The 19,538-nt window shown below is 42.4% G+C and overlaps 1 protein-coding gene across 1 annotated transcript in view; it reads left to right on the forward strand.

The window, feature by feature from the left end:
• Positions 1–18,757, forward strand: part of PIWIL4 (piwi like RNA-mediated gene silencing 4) — a gene marked incomplete at its 5' end in the record, with an annotated part of 54,524 nt that extends 35,767 nt beyond the window's left edge. The window contains 10 exons of the mRNA XM_083362596.1: positions 2,592–2,703; positions 4,684–4,868; positions 7,217–7,289; positions 9,078–9,278; positions 10,375–10,478; positions 11,957–12,027; positions 13,858–14,011; positions 15,147–15,272; positions 16,648–16,795; positions 18,424–18,757. Coding sequence (XP_083218722.1) covers positions 2,592–2,703; positions 4,684–4,868; positions 7,217–7,289; positions 9,078–9,278; positions 10,375–10,478; positions 11,957–12,027; positions 13,858–14,011; positions 15,147–15,272; positions 16,648–16,795; positions 18,424–18,540 — 1,291 coding nt within the window. The 3' untranslated portion in view covers positions 18,541–18,757. The remainder of the gene's footprint in view (positions 1–2,591; positions 2,704–4,683; positions 4,869–7,216; positions 7,290–9,077; positions 9,279–10,374; positions 10,479–11,956; positions 12,028–13,857; positions 14,012–15,146; positions 15,273–16,647; positions 16,796–18,423) is intronic.
• Between the last annotated feature and the right edge of the window lie 781 nt (positions 18,758–19,538).

A 19,538-nucleotide genomic window follows, 5' to 3' on the forward strand; every position in this document is an offset into this window, starting at 1 on the left:
CCTTCCTTTTGTGCCAATCATGCTTCGCTCTTGGTATCTTTAAATTCTTAAATGTATCTTCCTTTCTTCTTATACCCCTTATTTGAATCCAGGGAGGGTATCCAAATGTCAGCTTTGCAAGGAAAATGTCCCCTTTGTAACCATTGTATTTTTGCTTTGGTAGTTCGGTTTTTGGTGGGTGATATAATTGTCATTAAATCAGTCAAATCTTTTTGTTCTTCCAATTCTATCTGGGTTAGGTAGAAGGTAGTAGCTGGTATTATGGTTGTAATTTGATTAACTGAATTCTCAATATAGTGTATTTGAAGGCCTTTAGTGTCTTCACCCTTGGTGTTACTTTCTTCCGGTGCTGTTCTTTTTTGGCTTGTAGGTTTTGTAGTTGCTATTGAAGTTTGGACTTTCTGTAGGTTGCTTTTGTTGTTCTTTGAAATCTCCTATTTTAGTATTAGTTTCCACTTCTTCTATTTGGTTTTGGGTTATCTTTTCCTCATTTAAAGTCAGAGTTTGATTTGGTGGCTTTAAATTGTCAGATTTTTCTTGCAGCTTGGCTTTAATTTGCTCTGTCATTGCCAAGATCGTGTCCAGTATCAGTTTATAATCAAGTGGCGGGATGTATTCATCCATTTCGTTGCTGTTTGCAGTTAAATCTTCCATGGAGGCTATTTTAATAATAGTCAAAGGTTTTCCACCTCCTGAAGAGTTGTATTCAGTGCCAGGTGTTCCTACACTTATCTTCAAGGACAGCTCTGTTATTCAGTCAGCTCTCACAACAGAAAAAGGAAATTTACTTGCTGTACCAGATTTCGCCACAAGATGTCATCAATAACATATAACATACAATGTAAGAGGTTTGGTTTTTTTCCCTTTTTCTTTTTCTTTTTCCAAATTAATATAGGTCCCACTTTGATGGGAACATCAGCTCTCTGTGAAGTCATGCTGGCTACATGACTGTGTAAATGTCTTTAGACAGCACTGGCCCAGTGGCCTTGTAATGGGGATGAACACCGTCTCCTCTAGTTGGCAATGACTAGTGGAGTAAAATCCACAGGGACTCCTTTACCCTTTAACTAGGCTTATGGATTTCAACCTCAAGAATTGCAAAACAAAAACATGTGTTTGAAGAAAATGGTAAAAAAATGCCGTGTCTGAACATTGAAAAAAATGCTAAAGCACTACACACCAAATGTAGTAGAATCGCAAAAATGAAGCTTTGACTGAACTATGATAATTTGCAAAACTGGCAAACTGAGAAGAATGAAATGGATAGAGTTGCTCATCCCTAGCCAGAAATGATAATTAACATACTCATTGTTAATTGTTAAATTCATTGTCTAGAAAGAGTACAGAGAAGAGCAACAAAAATGATTAGAGGACTGGAGGCTAAAACATATAAGGAACAGTTGGTAGAATTGGGTATCTCTAGTTTAATTAAGAGAAGGGGTGACATGATAGCAGTGTTCCAGTATCTCTCAGGGGCTTCCACAAAGAAGAGGGAGTCAAGCTATTCTCCAAAGCACCTGAAGGCAGGACAAGAAACAACAGATGGAAACTAACCAAAGAGAGAAGCAACCTAGAACTAAGGAGAAACTTCCTGACAGAACAATTAACTAGTGGAACAACTTACCTCCAGAAGTGGTGAATGCTCCAACACTGGAAGTTTTTAAGAAGAGACTGGACATTCATTTGTCTGAAATGGTATAGGGTTTCCTGCCTGAGCAGGAGGTTGCACTTGAAGACCTCCAAGGTCCTTTCCATCATCATCATCATTCATCGCACAGTCAGCCAGATGATCAGACTGGATTTGACATTTTTGTCTACCTATCAAGTCCTTACCAAGGATCTGGGATAGGCAGATGTGGATGTTTGAATTGATGGTATTACAGATATCGTTGCACGATGGAAGCAGTTCCTAGTAAGGCTGCCTTTTGCAATTGACTGATGGCGAATTTGTCAATGCCAATGGTGTTCAAGTGGTGTTCCAGTTGTTTTGGGATTGCACCCAAGGTGCCTACTACTATTGGTACTACCCTTCCTTGCCTTTGCCACAGTCTTTCTATTTCTATTTGTAGGTCTTTGTATTTTGTTGTTGTTCTTGTTGTTGTTGTTGTTGTCGTCATCATCATCATTTGATGTCATGGTTCCCACCAAACCCGTAGTGCATTAAAATGGGGAATCTGAGAAGGCTTGTGTGTAGGAACATGGCATAATGCAGGGTTGGGCAACAATGGCAATTCTACAACCTGTGAACTTCAACCCCCAGAATTCCTAACCCAGCATAGTTGCCCACCCCGGTATAATGTAATGTCTGTATCTCTTTTTCTTTTTCTGAGAGCTTAAGGGAAGATGGACTATATATACTATTTAGATATATTCCATATATTCTTTCCTGATATATGTACATATAGTCAGTGGTCCATGAGTTCAATTCCCAATGGAGTGCTTGAATGTCATAAAACAAAATCTTGCTGTGTTCTTCTGATAAGTCTCACTAAAGATGAAACTGGTCAGGCTTTGCTTGAAGATCAGTATAATTGGAAAGTATAGAAAGGCTTCTTGGTCCAATTGATTTGAGGGTTGCCATTTTCTTTCAGAAATAAAGACGCTCGCTTCGAATTAGAAAACTGGGGGTTGCAGATTGGATGCCAAGCATCCCTGACTGGACGTATGGTCTCCTCAGAGAAAATCCTCATGCAGAATGAGGCTGTAAGTAACACAGGCTTAATTTCCATTTTACTTTCTGTTGTTGAATTCTGCCTCCTCAGATGTATTTGTTGTTGTTGTTAGTTGCAAAGTCGTGTCCAACCCATCGCGACCCCATGGACAACGTTCCTCCAGGCCTTCCTGTCCTCTACCATCTTCTGGAGTCCTTTTAAGCTCACGCTTACTGCTTCAGTGACTCCATCCAGCCACCTCATTCTCTGTCTTCCCATTTTTCTCTTGCCCTCAATCTTTCCTCGCATTAGGCTCTTCTCCAGTGAGTCCTTCCTTCTCATAAGGTGGCCAAAGTATTTGAGTTTCAACTTCAGGATCTGGCCTTCTGAAGAGCAGTCAGGGTTGATCTCCTCTAGGACTGACCGGTTTGATCACCTTGCAGTCCAAGGGGCTCACAGGAGTCTTCTCCAGCACCACAGTTCAAAGGCAGATGTATTTATTTATTAAATTTATATGCCTCTCATCTCACTGTTGAGCAAACCTGGGAGGTTTTCAACACTGTAAAAATGAGAAAATGGAAAATATTAAATCACTAAAAACATTAAAATACCAAGCATTAAAAAACTAGAAACCACTATGCAAAGAAGGTGGAGGTGGGATCTTCCTAGTTTGCGAACCACCTGCAACGTGGAACGCTCCCATCTGGCCTCTGAGCCAATCAGCAGAGCCGTGTTTTCAGGCCCTTTCAGAGGGCCAAGAGGGTGTGGGAGGATCTCACCTGATATTGCAGAGGGAGGGAACCGCAGAGAGAAGGATCTTTTCTGTAAAAGCTGTGTGAAATTCCTTATCAAATGAAGAAGTGGTGGTGGGAAACCTGTAAAGTATTCATTTAGTATTTAAGGCGCTAGGCTAGGAAGTAAGGAGGCCCCACCCTCACTTTCCCGCATTTATCCTACATTAAAATTATAAGGACAGAATCACTTCTGGCTTTGTTAGTGAAATCGAATAGGGCTCAGCTGTTGAGGTGGTATATAGGTAGTCCTTGACTTAAAGTAAAGGTAAAGGTTCCCCCGCACATGCGTGCTAGTCGTTTCCAACTCTAGGGGCCGGTGCTCATCTCCGTTTCAAAGCCGAAGAGCCAGCGCTTGTCCAAGGACGTCTCCGTGGTCATGTGGCCAGCATGACTAGACGCCAAAGGCGCACAGAATGCTGTTACCTTCCCACCGTAGTGGTCCCTATTTTTCTACTTGCATTTTTACGTGCTTTCGAACTGCTAGGTTGGCAGAAGCTGGGACGAGTAACAGGTACTCACTCTGCTACGTGGCACTCGGGATTCGACCCACCAAACTGCCGACCTTCTAATCGACAAGCTCAGCGTCCTAACCCACTGAGCCCCGCGTCCCTTTCAGTCCTTGACTTATGACCACAATTAAAGCCCAAAATTTCAGTTGCTAAGCGAGAGGGTTGTTAAGTGAGTTTCCCCCCCCCCCCATTTTACAACCTCTCTTGCCACAGTTGTTAAATGAATCACTGCAGTTGTTAGGTTAGTAACACAGTTGTTAAGTGAATCTGGCTTCCCCATTTTACGTCGTTTGCCAGATGGTCACAAAAGGTGATCGCATGACACCAGGAACGCTGCAACCGTCATATCCAGTTGCCAAGCATCTGAATTTTCTTCATGTGAACGCCGGAATGCTGCAACAGTCCTAAATGTGAAAAATGGTCATAAATCATTTTTTTTCAATGCCATTGTTATTTTAAACAATTACTAAATGAAGGTTGTAAATTGATGATTGCCTGTAATACTTTTTCTCTTATTTTTCTTGTTGAAAAGTAAAATCCCTCCCCCCCCTCTCTCTCTGAGTTGCTGCTGTTCTTTAAGTTCCCAGAACTTTGTTTTTGTGGATCATGCAATGTTATATGCAGAACGTACTTCCTTCGAGGTCTTGGAAATGACCTCCTTTTCATTTGACAGCATCTTTTCAGTTACTGATGTCTTTGTACCTTTTTGTTCTTCATTTTTTCCTGCAGTGTTCTCCAGTGAGCCCTGGGGACTGGTTCAGGGATTTGCGCAATATGAAGATAATCAGCGAGACTCGTCTGGAGAGGTGGCTCATCCTGTGTAGTTACAACCACACAGATCTGACCCATAATTTTGTGAACTGCTTGAGAAGAGTAGGAAGTCCCATGAATTTTCACGTTGAGTATCCCAGAATGTGAGCTATGTTGAATTCTTCGTTCCTCAAGGCGTTTTAATTGACCTTTTTAATATGCACTTATCAAGCATTTCACACCTAGGATTCTAAATAAGATAGATATTGTGGTAAATTTTAGGAGGAGCAGGATTGGCTGTTTGCTTGCTTTTGGCTGTACGCTGGATAAAGGGGCCTGGCTTTCTTGTTCCAGTATGGCAGGATGACCCACCACATTTAACCAGCCACATTATTTTTGGCTGCTGCTGCTTGTTCATGATGACAATGAGGGTGCTTACCGCAAGGAGGTTGAGGGTTTGGTGAACTGGTGTAAGGAAAACAGCCTAGTTTTAAACATTGGAAAAACCAAAGAGATCATTGTCGATTTCAGAAAAAGCAGGCACAGCCACACTTCTCTGTGCATTGATGATTCACCTGTGGAGATGGTTACCAGCATCAAATTCCTGGGTGTGCAGTTAACAAGTAGGCTGGCTTGTCGCTCAACAGCGAGACATTGGTGAAGCGGGCACAGCAGTGCTCGCGTTTTCTGTGTCACATGAGAAAAGCACATCTTCCTTCCCCTGTCCTGACCACTTTCTACAGGGGGACAGTTGAGAGCCTCCTGTCATACAGCATCACAGGCTGGTTCAGAAGCATCACTGCTTCAGAAAGGAAGGCGGTGCAGAGTGGTGAGGATGGCTGAAAAGATCATTGGCATTTCCCTCCCTCCCATCCAGGATATAGCAGAGAAGCGTTGCTTGAGCAGGGTCTGCAAGATTGTTTGGGACACTGCACATCCTCTTCCTGACCTGTTTTCCTTGTTACCTTCTGGGAGGAGGCTCCGTGGTATCTGAAGCAGAACATCCTGATTCACTCACAGTTTTGTTCCATATGTTATTAACCTTGTGAACTCTAAAGCTTCCTCCTTCCGTTATGTATTCAAGATCGACAGTGATTAATATGTTGCTTATATGTAAGGGTGTAGGTCTATACATACGTTGTATATAGTACGTTTAAATGTGTGTTCTGTATGTGTACTCTTTGAGAGCAAGTAACTAAATTTCATTTTTAATGTATGCCATTGTGCCCACAGTAAAAACGACAATAAAGGTTATCTATCTTATCTATCTTATTACTTAAGAGCCCTCATGCTGCGTTGGCACAACAAGAGTGAAGGGTCTGCAGAAAGAAGGTCCCTCATAAAAATCAAGATGGCAGTCGTAGCTACATTATTGAAACTCCAAACCCTTTGGTGTATCTGAGCTGCCATCTTACACAACTATCATTGCTTGGACCAGCTTCATCAATTAAGGAAGTCCAGTCGTGTTTAGGTTCCCTCTGATTCTTAGAAGACTTCCTCTTTGTTGGGGCTGGAAAGTTAACATGGAAATCAGTTGTTCTGGCTCCAGCGGGAATTTGCGTCTTATCAGTGAAATTCATGACTGATCACCAAAGGCAGATGCTTTAGACCAGGGGTGTCAAACTCACAACTTCACGTGACGTGTCACGATGTATCACGACTTTTTCCCATTGCCAGCAATGGGGTGGGTGCGGTTTCGGCATGACGCATACGAAAAATACATTCTAAATAAAAACATATAGGTGAAATCAAGTAAAATACAAAATTGTTACTTGGCTACTGTGTATTTTAATTTTTGTAATGTCTAGAATTGTTTTTATTTTATTTTAATTCTGCTTGCTGCTCAGAGTTATTTGTTCAGATAGGCGGCCATATAAATTGGATCAATAAATAAAAACATGGCATACTGTAAACTAGATAGCAGCACAGCAGCCTTTTACAAACAAATACAATTACAAACCAATTAAAAAGCCAGGGAAAATAAAAAGTCTTCAGAAGACGTGAAATGTCCTTTATGTAAAATTATCCTTATCTGAAAATCACATTGCTTAAAAAAACCAGGCTTAATGGAAAATCCTAATTCAGCTTGGACAAGCAAAGTTTTCTAATTTATAACAATTTAGTTGGTCCCATGCATGTTATCTGTTTCTATGAATTACATCACTATAGACCAGTGTTTCTCAGCCTTGGCAACTCTAAGATGTGGACTTCAACTCCCAGAATTCCCTAACCAGTATGCTGGCTAAGGAATTCTGGGAGTTCAAGTCCACATGTCTTAGAGTTGCCAAGGTTGAGGAACACTGCTATATATCATGTTTCCCTCCCAAGAAAGTAAATATGGGTTACTAATAACCTGCAAAGATGTGGACTATATGGTTAGGACGGTGATGAACTTTACATTTGGCATCATATCTTTAAGAAGCAATTACTGTACTGAAAAATATGCTTCACCGTGTGTCATAAGTTGTCAGAAGGGTAATGTTTTCTAATATGTTCTCATTTTGGTCTGCAGGGTGCCAATAAAAGAGGACCCTATGTCATTTGTGAAAGTCCTACAACAGCATGTGAATCCTGAGCTACAGCTGGTACGCATAGTGAATTGAAAAAAAATTGCTTTTGAAGTGTATTCAGTGGAGAAAAAGATAACTGCTGATTATCTAGGTCACTAGAAGGAAACTCTTGAAGAATGGTCTTTCCAGAAGAAACAATACAATTGGCCAAAATAGTAACTTATTTTTTTCCGTGGTAATGATTAAATTTTGTATGTCAACAGCTGTCCCTGTAGCCTGATATGGGAGCTTCTTTTATTTCCAGAAAACGCTGAAGTCCAAAGGGTTGCAGACTTAAAAGAAACATAGCCAGATTTTTTTGGAAAGTAATTTTATGGCCAAACAACGCATTACACACAACACACTAAAAAAAAAGCTAGATAGCATAGCTTATTCTGGATCAAGCTGTCGTATAATGATTTTTCCCCTTGCTAAGATCCCTGTACTGGTCTGTATATGTGGATTCTATCATTGATAACAACTCTTGCCAGATAGCAGAACTCATGAAAATATCTTTTATCATCCAGAAATACCTTTATTTGCATGCAGAGTAGATTACAGCAGATGAGGTGTATTAGATAATAACGCACGATATTTCCAAGGTCAAAAGACAGTATCGACTCACAGTGTCTGCACGTGTGTCTGCCGGTTATGGAGGAGCACATGTATCTGCCGGTTATGGAGGAGGAGAGTCCCCAGGGAGAAGAAGGAGGAAGTCCATGCCAGAAAGGGGAGGGGTGTGAGGCACATGATCAGGAGAAGGAGGAAACATGTCATAGGGAAGGAGGAGTTGGCTAACCTAGATAAGATAGCATAATTTCCCCAAAACAGCCACGTGGTGGCAGCACACTCCCCGTCTGGTATTACATAATACCACTATAAACTTGATACCGGTAGGTATGCAAATACAAATAAATGGTTGTGATTTGCTTGTCTTAAAAATCTGAGAGATATAAGAAATAAACATGCATACATATTGCAATAATAAGAATTGCCATTGCAGGCCTAAAACAGTGGCAGCACATAGCTGCTGTCCTGTTTCAAGGTTGCAACTATACCCAGGCAGACACAATTTTTAAGGAGTTGAAGTATTTACTACAATTCAGATAGACAACAGCAGACAGGATTGTTATTCAAATACTTAGCAGAGAGGGCTGGTCTGAAAAGTGCTAATTACAGTTATACAATTATAATTCAGCCAAGGTGTGGCTTCCTAATGCCTTCTCCCTTGCCTTTGGAGCCGCCTCATTGCATTCCTCTGTCCTACTTGCTTCTCTTGCCTGCGCATTCGTGCATCCGGGATTTGTCCCAACTGTTCTTCATCATCGTCAAACTCAGGCTCCCAGCACAGCTGTGTCTCAGCCTGAGCGCAAGTAGAGGGCCCAGGCTCCTTGTCCAATTGTAAGTCTTGGAGCTCCTCAGAGCCTTCCTCTGACTTTAATGTCACTCCAGGCCCCTCCTCCTCATCTGATTCCTCAGACTCAGCTGCTGGATCCACTGGCTGGTGAGGAATCACAACAGCTATGCTTTGCCACTGTATATATCGAGACCTGGGACTTGAGAGTCATGCCTCATCATCTGACTGCTCCAGGATCTGGATATGCTTATAGTTGCTGAGCCTCCTCAGAGGAATTATGTCTTGAAAGATTCCTGAGACTGACAATCCAGTCTCAGCTGAGGCAACAGAGTCTGCATCTGAATCATGGCTCATGACAGCTGTGATCTCCAAAAAGACAGCATTGTAGGCAACAGTTATCCCCACAAATGGGTAGGGATAAGTCTTCCTTCCTTGAACGATTCTGCTTATCTTGTTTCTGTTTCTAGGTATTATGTGTATTGTCTTCCAACAAAAAGGATTGTTATGATTCTGTGAAGAAGTTCCTGAGTCTTCACCAGCCTGTCCCTAGCCAGTGTGTGCTTGTCCGTACATTGTCTAAACAAGGGATGATGATGAGTGTGGCTACAAAAATTGCTATGCAGATCATCTGTAAGCTTGGAGGGGAGCTCTGGGCGGTTGAGATACCAGTAAGTAATTCTTTCTATATAAGTTAGATGTTGGCCATATCGTGGACAGAAGTAAGATTAAGATTTTTGATCAAACCCGAAATGATTTGCAGTCAATCACAATGATTTCTGATTTCAGCTTATCTAACAGCAGGAACTAAATCCCTCCCACTCTGTCCCAAAGGCGCTTTTTTAAAGGGCAACTGGACTTTGTGTTTCCTTGAAGACATTTCACTTTTCATCCAAGAAGCTTCTTCAGTTCAGCTTCTTCAGAACTGAAGAAGCTTTTTGGATGAGAAGCGAAACATCTTCAAGGAAAAATGAAGTCCAGTTGCTTTTTGAAAAAGCACCTTTGGGACCACCATGACCTGGATGACTGAGAATCTAACATATGCTGTTAGACATTTAAACATATGCTGTTGAAAATAAAGGAGATGAATATTGTAGATTGTAGAGTCAAGAATTTAATAGAGCTCATGCATTGAACAAGCTTTAAAAACACCTTTGCACCAGCCTCCGGATTTCAGTGTAATACTGAAAAGAAAAAAAATCTGAAATTTGTCCCATCTTGCTAGAGTAACAAAGTGTGTGTGTTTGTGTGTCTGTCCATCTAGCTGTCTATTGGCATGTAGTATTGTTTTGTAATCATCCAATCTGTCCTAAGAATTCTATACAACACTTTGTATGAACTTGAATGTCTGACTATTCCTTTTAAGCAAGTTCTTGCAGGGAATCTCAAGAAGTGGAGATTTGATTTTGGTTGTACATCTAAGAAATGGAATGACAATAATATGCAACTTATATTTCACTCATTTCACTATCTAATTTCTTAGGAAAGTCTTCTATCATGCTACTTTTTTAAAGACATTGCTGGCTTTTTTAAAGCATCAATTAAAAACTCTCTATTTTTATGACTTCACTCTAACCTATAGTTTTTATACACTGGATGGCTTTTCCAGTGTTTTAGTCTCTAACATAAATACTTTTAGTAAAACTTAATACTTTAGTGCAGGGGTCTGCAAGTGCTATGCTGGCTGAGGAATTCTGGGAGCTGAAGTCTACAAGTCTTAAAGTTGTCAAGGTTTATCCTCTAATTCAGTTGTCATTTATTTGACAGTTAAAGTCTCTCATGGTCGTCGGCATTGATGTCAACAAAGACACCATGAACAAAGGAAATTCAGTTGTTGGATTTGTGGCCAGCCTGAATGCCTCAATAACTAAGTAAGATTCTTTATTTCCAGCAAGTTTCAGATGTTGCAATGTCAGCTCCATGCCGAGGGTGATCCAAACTAGTCATTTTCACGTTATCGTCCATTACTCTGTTAATGAGAATTTCCTGCTTATTTACCATGTGTCATTACCTGCACCCCACCCACACCCATTCCTAGCTGGTTTTTAACAATAGGTTATACAGGTAGTCCTTGACTTACGACCGTGATTTACAACCAAAACTTCTGTTGCTAAACGAGAAGGCAGTCAAGTCGAGTTGTGCCTCCTTTTGCCACTTTTATTGTCACAGCTGCTCAATGAATCACTGCGGTTGTTAAGTGAATCGGGCAGTCGTTAATCAAATCTGGCTTCCCCCATTGACTTTGCTTGTTGGAAGCTGACAGGGAAGGTTAGAAATGGTGATCACATGACCCCTGGACAGTGCAACTGTCCTAAATACATGCCATTTGCCAAGCGCCCGAATTTTGAATATGTGATCATGGGCATGCTGCAATAGTCATAAAACCAGTCATAAGTCACTTTCTTCAGTGCCATTGTAACTTGGAATGGTCACTAAATGAAGGGTTGTAAATCGAGGACTAACTGTCGTGGTTAAGGTGCTGACCTAGAAACCCCGTACAGTGTGACTTCATCTTAGGTATGGGTGTGTTTAGGATAGCCCAGGGGTAGGCAACCTTGGCTCTTTTATGACTCAGGGACTTCAACTCTCAGAATTCCTGAGCCAGCCATGGCTCAGCTTGGAAACCTCTCCCTTTCCCCTCAGCATGGCTGGCTCAGGAATTCTGGGAGTTGAAGTCCACGAGTCATAAAAGAGCCAAGGTTGCCTACCCCTGGGTTAGACAATCTTTCTCAGCCCCACTCACCTCACAGGGCTGTTGTAGGGAAAATAGGAGGAAGGAGTATAATGCATGTTTGCTGCCTTGAGTTACTTACAAAATAATAAAAGTGGGATAAACATCAAATAAATTAAGGTAGACGAGGTGGTAACCCTACGTACGCTGCTGAAAAATAGCTCTCAGCATCCCCTTGGCATTTCCCATAATATTAAGGACGGTTTAGGAAATCATAGTTCTCTACCACTACGTTGATGTCAGGAGCACTGAAACGCTTCTGGGTTGAAAGGATTGAACTGTGACATCGCTGTTGCCCGGTGGATACCCAGTTGGGAGCTCCCTGTTAAGTTGCCCACTGAAGTGGTACCCCCTCTATCTCCTCGCATTCACCCGCTTTTGAATGGCTGGGTCAGCAGGAGCTGGACCATGTGACGGGAGCTCAACCAGTCCTGCAGCAGCAATCGGTTCTTGAACACAAGCCTGCCAGTTGTCGGTCCTGCGCCTTAACCTCGTGAGCCACTGCACTCTTCAGGAGTTCAGTAACATCTGGAAAAGAGGTTCCCCCTTCCTGCACCGGTGTTGGTCTTTAAACTATGCCGAGAGCTTTGTAACTGATTGACCTTCTCTTCCATGCAGGTGGTATTCGCGTTGCGTTTTGCAGGGTGCAGGAACCAGCATGGCAGATTGCTTAAGGATCTGCATGGAAGGTAAAGAGCAGCGTACTGTTCAAAGTTACAACAGTATTGGGGGAAAAACCTGTCTTGCGACCGTTTTTCACCCTTAGGACCGTTGTAGCATCCTTGAGGTCCCGTGATCAAAATTCAGACACTCGTCAACTGGTTCATATTTACGATGGTTGCACTGTCCTGGGGCCATGTGATTCCCCCTTTTGCCAGATTCACTTAATGTCATGGTTCCGATGGATAAGACAAACAAATTGCAGGCATATTATTTATCTAAAAAGTCTTAGTAATGAAACGAAACATTGGCACTCATGGAGGGATGCCAGAATCTGAAATCTCCTCCCCCCAAACCCGTCGTCACACACACACAATCCCCGCCCTTATCTACACGTCATAAATCACATTATCCAATTAGTTTCACATATGAGGTCTCTCCTCCCATTGTGTACGTGGGCTTCTTATCTTCTCAAAATAGACATTAGAAAAATTCTCTCCCTTCAAGATTCAAAGTGAAGCAGTTTAAACAAAAGGCTGTCTCTTACATTGTCAGTGCAAAAATATGTCAATGTTTGCAGCATTAACAACTGTGCCATTAACTTAACAACTGCAGCGGTTCACTTAACACCTAGGGCAAGAGAGGTGGTAAAATGGGGCAAAATTCACTTAACAGATGTCTCACTTAATAACTGAAACTCTGATCTCAATTGTGGTCGTAAGTCGAGGGCTACCTCTATGCTGTGCAATTAGAGTTAGTCTTCAGCTGAAAACCACTTTGTTCAGTGGCTGTTCAAAGTTACTTCAATCCTGAAAAAATGTGACTTACGACTTAGGACCATTGCAGCACACGGCACGATCAGAATTTGGGGGGGCTTGGCAACTGGCACGTATATCCGACAGTTGCTGCTTCCCATTTCCAACCTTCCCCACCAGCTTCCAACAAACAGAGTCCTTGGGGAAGGAGCCAGATTCACTTAATATGTGAGTTCACTTAACAACTGCACACTGGTCATTTAGCAAACGTGGCAAAAAGGCTGTAAAATTGGGCACGACTCACTTAAGAACCGCCTTGCTTAGCAACCGAAATTCTGATCTCAATTGTGGTCGCAAGTCGAGGACTACCTGTAAAACTTTACCTGCCTGGAAAAAAGTAAGGTTTTTCGAGATGGTGCTAGTTTTTCTTTTCCCCTTTGGGAAGATAATTACAAGTAGTCCTTGACTTAAAACCGTTCACTTAGTGTCTGTTCAAAATTAACAACGGCATTGGAAAAAAGTAACTTACGATTGTTTTTCACATTTATGATTGCAGCATCTCCGTGGTCACATGTTCAAAATTCAGATGCTCGGCAACTGACTCATATTTATGATGGTTGCAGCATCCTGGGGTCATGTGATCACCCTTGGCGACCTTCTGCCAAGCAAAGTCAATGGGGAAGCCAGATTCTTTTAACAACCGTGTTACTAACTTAACAAACGCAGTGATTCACTTAACAACTGAGGCAACAAATGTCGTAAAATGGAGCAAAACTCACGTAACCACTGTCTCACTTAGGGCTCAGTTGTGGTCATAAGCCGAGGACCACCTGTATAGCAATTTGCTTGTTGGAGACAATACTGGATCATTTTTCAGTAAAGATGATACAACAGAAATAATCTAGTATTGCCCTGAACTATATTCAGCATAGTAATGTAACTTTTTCAAACAAGTGCCAGGTTTTTTAAAAATGTTGACAGGTGTAACACATTTGCATTGCGTTCATTTATCTAGAAGCTGCTCCTGAAAATTAACTCACCTACAACAGTAAGGGATACCTCCATTAGTTACCCAAATCCAGTTTACTTTTGTTTCTCCTACAGGTGCTATAAACAATTGGCAGAAACATAATGGACATCCACCTGCACGCATAATTATATACCGGGATGGTGTCGGAGATGGACAGTTGAAACTGGTGATGGATTATGAAGTCCCACAGTTACTAAGTGTCCTTGATGAATACAGTGTGGGGGGCAGGTAAATATTTCTTATCTTGCACCAGGTTAATGATACAATATGTCAAGACAGTCAATTTTCCCCAATTCTCTTTCTCTCTCGCCCCCTCTCCCACCTCTCTCTATGTCTCTCTCTCCTTCTATCTCTCTCCCCCCTCTCCCTCTCTCCCTCCCCCCCCCCCCTCTCTTCCTTTTTGCTAATAGAGGGATTCATGCAGAGAAAATTTGGGTGCTGGCGTTTCTGTTCAATAGTTATAGGCAGGAGACTGGGCAGCATTACATTCACATTAGTTTCCTCTCTGGGAATACGAGCAATTGTGAGAGGGATCTAGGAGTCCTAGTCGACAATCAATTAATATGAGCCAGCAATGTGCTGCTGCTGCCAAAAAATAAAAATAAAGAAAGTGCAGTCTTAGGCTGCATTAACAGAAGGATAAAATCAAGAAGATGTGAAGTGTTAATATCACTATACTGCCTTGATAAGATCACACTTGGAATATTGCATCCAGTTTTGGTCACCACGATGTAAAAAAGATGTTGAGGCTCTAGAAAGAGCACAGGGAAGAGTGACAATGATGATTAGGGGACTGGAGGCTAAAATATATAAACAATGGATGCTGGAATTGGATATAACTAATTTAATGAATAGAAGGGCGAGGGGTGACATGATAGCAGTGTTCCAATATCTCAGGGGCTGCCCCAAAGAAGAGGGTGTCAACCTACCCTCCAAAGCACCTGAAGGCAGGACAAGAAGCAACGGATGGAAACTAATCAAGGAGAGAAGCAACCTAGAATTAAGAAGAAATTTCCTGACAGTTAGAACAATTGATCAGTGGAACAACTTGCCTCCAGAAGCTGTGAATGCTCCAACACTGGAAGTTATTAAGAGACTGGACAGCCTTTTGTCTGAAATGATATAGGGTTTCCTGCCTGAGCAGGGGGTTGGACTAGAAGACCTCCAAGGTCCCTTCCAACTCTGTTATTCTGAACATTTTAGCCATCATCTCTGAATAAAATGCTATGAAATAATAATTGTTGGGAGCCAGATTATATCTACAGCATCTTTCATTTCAGAGTGGAAATAATCAATGGTCAGCCAAGAAATGCATATGCTTTTCATTCTGTTTCTTGTCTTTTTCACTTTTAATATTTGGAAGACCCAAGATGACATTGATCATTGTGAAGAAAAAATGCCTCTCTCGCTTCTTTGTTGAGTCTAACGGAGGCCTGAGGAATCCCCCTGTTGGAACTGTGATTGATACAGAAGCCACCCAACCTAACTGGCAAGTATATGTTGTCACAATACATACATTTTTATCTTTATATATATATCAAAATCATTAAAAATATTTTACAGTTGGAGGAGGCGAATGTTTCTTTTTACAAAGGAGCGTGGTTGGTGATATAACACTATCGCCGGTTGGGCTGAAATTTTGACTATTTTGAGATGTTGGAAGGTTTTAAAGAAAGAAAATAGGCGTGTGAAGCACTGCTTTGTATACATCAAGGACGTGCAATCAATCCTCCTAAATTTAACATTTGCTTATCCTAATACAGGCATGTCAAACTCGCGACGTCATGTGGCGTCGTGTGATGTATCGCAACTTTTTTCCCATTGCTGGCAATGGGGAGGGCGCAGTTTTGTTGTGATGCATCCGGCCCGTGGGCTGGCAGTTTGACATGCCTGTCCTAATATAATAGGATGCAGTGGCTCATTTGTTAAAGACACTGTGCTTGTCAGCTGGAAAGCTGACAGCTCAGGTTTGAGAGCCGAGCATCCTGCAACAGAGTGAGCACCTGTTCAAAACATGCAAATGCGAGTAGATTAATAGGTACCACTTCGGTGGGAAGGTAACAGTGTACAGTGCAACTTTTGGTGTATAGCCGTGCTGGTCACATGACCGTGGAAATTGTCTTTGGACAATGCCAACTTCTTCAGCCAAGTAATGGAGATGAGCACTGCCTTTACCTTGTATCCTAATATTGTTGTTGTTAGCTGCAAAGTTGTGTCCGACCCATCGCAATCCCATGGACAACGCTTCTCCAGGCCTTCCTGTCCTCTACCATCTTCTGGAGTCCATTTAGGTTCACACCTATTGCTTTGGTGACTCCATCCAGCCACCTCATTCTATGTCGTCCCCTTCTCTTGCCCTCAACCTTTCCCAGCATTGGGCTCTTCTCCAGTGAGTCCTTCCTTTTCATTAGGTGGCCAAAGTATTTGAGTTTCAACTTCAGGATCTGGCCTTCTAAAGAGCAGTCAGGGTTGATCTCTAGGACTGACCGGTTTGATCGCCTTGCAGTCCAAGGGACTCCCAGGAGTCTTCTCTAGCACCATAGTTCAAAGGCCTCATAATATACATAATATAAATACATATAAATATAGATACATAATATAAATAGGACCCAAACTCCTTTATACTGAGTTGTACATACCAATGACTTAACAAATTAATTTTTAGTTTTTTTAAAAAAATCTTGTCTTTTTACTTTAGTTGCAGTTAATCTCCAACTAACATTAGGATTAATTTAAAGATTAGGAAGGCAGGAAAGAAATCTAAGAAATCCATCTCTCAATGAACTGTTGTCTTTATTGTCGTCGTTAATCCGTTCATGCTCCATGACATTTTTCCCAGTACTGATTCTGCCTTTGTCCAACAGGTATGACTTCTTCTTGATTAGCCAACTTGCACGCCAAGGGACTGTCAATCCCACGTACTATAACGTCCTTTATGACGACAACAAGTTAAAGCCGGACCATATGCAGCGGCTCACTTTTAAGTTGTGTCACCTCTACTATAATTGGCCAGTAAGTAGCATTCCTGATGCTCTCAACCTTGAGACCGTCCTTCCCATCTCCTGATGAGGTTAGGAAGGAAGTAATCTCTTCTAAATGGCACTTTCCAGTTCTGGTAGACTTAAACTTCCAGTCACTCCCATCCAGCATAGCTTTACTCACTGAGAATGCTGAAAGTTGTAACCCAATATCTCTGGAGTGAGAGAGACAACCTCTCTGTTCCTCCCGATCCCTCCATTTTCGTCAGCATCCATTCATATATAGCACCACCATTCACTCCTCAGCCAGCTAAGCAGCTGGTCACGCAAGACATCGCTCCAAGGAAAATAGAAGAACAGAGCTGGGAGGGACTTTGGAGATCTTCTAGTTCAGTGATGGCGAACCTTTTAGAGACTGAGTGCCCAAACCACAACCCCAAACCCACTTACTTATCACAAAGTGCCAGGGCCGCCTCAGCGTTGTGGTGCCCTCGGGGGGGCATGGGGGTGTGGCCCACTGGGTGGGCATGGCTGCAGTTTTCACGGCAGACTGGGTGGAGTGGCTGGAGTGGCCATGGCCACCTCCATCTTGCTCATGGGGGGGATGCCTGTAGGGGCTGGGCAGGGTTGAGGGAGATCCAGGGGGTCTCTGGCAGGTGGGGCGGTGGGCAGGAGGCCCAGCATAAGTGGGGGTAGGCACACAATCCTAGCTGGGACTGGGGGGCCATGGCGCCGATGGGGATCTGGCTTTCCCTGCTCGGGGTGGCCTTTGGCTTGCTGGGCGTGGGCATGCTCTACCACCTCTACTCGAGCTTGCTAGCTGGCCACTTCGCCTCCTTTGTGTTGGGTGGAGCTGCTGCTCTGGGCGGCGGCCTAATGGACCTGCGCAAGCTGCTGGCAGTGGTGGCGCGCATGCCCACAGAGAGGGCTTTTGAGTGCCGCCTCTGGCACGCGTGCCATAGGTTCGCCACCACTGTTCTAGTTCAACCCTCTGCTCAAGCAGAAGACCCTCCACCATTTCAGACACTTGGCTGTCCAGCCTCTTCTTAAAAGCCTCCAGCAATGGGGCACCCACAACTTCTGAAGGCAAGGCATGCCTCGGGTCCTTGGTCCTGGGATTTTGTCCTTGGTCCTTAGATTTGCCTATTTGCACTGGCTTACATAGCTGCCTGTTCTGAAGACCCTTCTCGGAATGAGGTACTTCAGGAAAGCAGGCAGGCTAGTGGGTTGTTTAAGGGACCTGCATGCCGTAAGACCCCACTGACCGGTGGATTGGAGGGCAGCGGGCGGAGGTCTCTAGCCCAACCTGTTGCCTATCCTCTTCCACCAATTGAAATAGTTGCTAGAAGTGACCTTGTCTAGAGCAGTCAGCTAGAAAAATGTGAAATATTCTAACGTTTGAAAAAGGCAGCCATGCCTTCCTTTGGGTTTTCAAGTGGTAAGTGCCCAGTCCAAGATGATACTCACCTTCTGCTTGTAATCCCCATCTGGAACTAAACTAACGGCTGAATATCATTGACTGGAGGGTGTTTTAGGGACTCCTGTTTTGTTTTGTTTTTAACAAGATTCCAGAAACAACTTTCTCCTTTTGGCCATAGGTGGCAGTACAAGCTAGTGACATTCCCATCCCCCCCTCCCTTTTTTCCCCCCTTCCCTTCCTAGGGGCTAATCAGAGTGCCAGCACCTTGTCAATATGCCAACAAGCTGACGTTTTTGGTCAGCCAGAGCATCCATAAAGAGCCAAGCCTGGAACTTGCAGACAAGCTTTTCTATTTGTGAAGATGCTGCGGAAGGACTGGCAAGGAGAAAGATTTTGGTTTTCTGTGGCTGCTTCAGTTCCAGGAAGAGGAAGGTGTAGCGTTTCCTGGCCTCCACATCAGTAGCCTTAGAGTAAAAACACGCTGGTTTGTTGTATGTTTGAATGACAATTCTTTGTCTGGAAATCTCCATTATTTCAAGGTGTTGTTTATTCTTGTAACTTGAATATTTAGGACTCTGCAACTATCTTAGAAGAAAATATTTTAGAAAAACTCTTTTTGTAATTATTTATGTTACTAAAATGTTTGTAATAAAGCATGCCTTAAATCTTAGATTATTTTTATTGGCTGAAAGGTGCTTGGGTGCCTTATTACTAATGTTAATGTTTTTTTTTAAATTTCTCACATTGTATATAGAACAGTCTTCTTGAGGTAGGTACCTTTCAGATGCATTGGGCTTTGGGTATACATAATATACATAACTATGACAACGTGAATTGTAACTAACATTTAAAAAAACTATAATAATAATAATTAATAATAATAATAATAATAATAATAATAATAATAATATAGCCAGCTGCACCAACAGGCTGAAAAACAGCTTCTATCCGTGGGCTGTTAGGCTTTTGAATGAGAAATAACTTTTGTGAATTTTATGCAGAATTGACTTGGGAGGCCGGTGTGTGGTGTAATTGGTTCACATGGTGTAGTAAGATGGAGGGTTTGTTGTCACTGTGTGTTGGGGGGTGGGAGCACAAAGGGAGGCTCAGCTAATCTCAATGTACACATAGTTGTACTTTGACAATAAAGGTTCATTTCATTTATATAGAACAGTCGAGGTAGGTACCTTTCAGATGCATTGGACTTTGGGTATACATAATATACATAACTATGACAACGTGAATTGTAACTATATATATATATATGTAGTTAGATCAATAAGTTAATAAAAGGATTATCCCCCCCCCCAAAGGAAATAAAAGGATGAAACCTGTGAAGTGAGACCAATTTATATCC

This window comes from Vipera ursinii (genome assembly GCF_947247035.1).
Source record: "Vipera ursinii genome assembly, chromosome: 4".
In the NCBI taxonomy this organism is placed as follows: Eukaryota; Metazoa; Chordata; class Lepidosauria; order Squamata; family Viperidae; genus Vipera; species Vipera ursinii.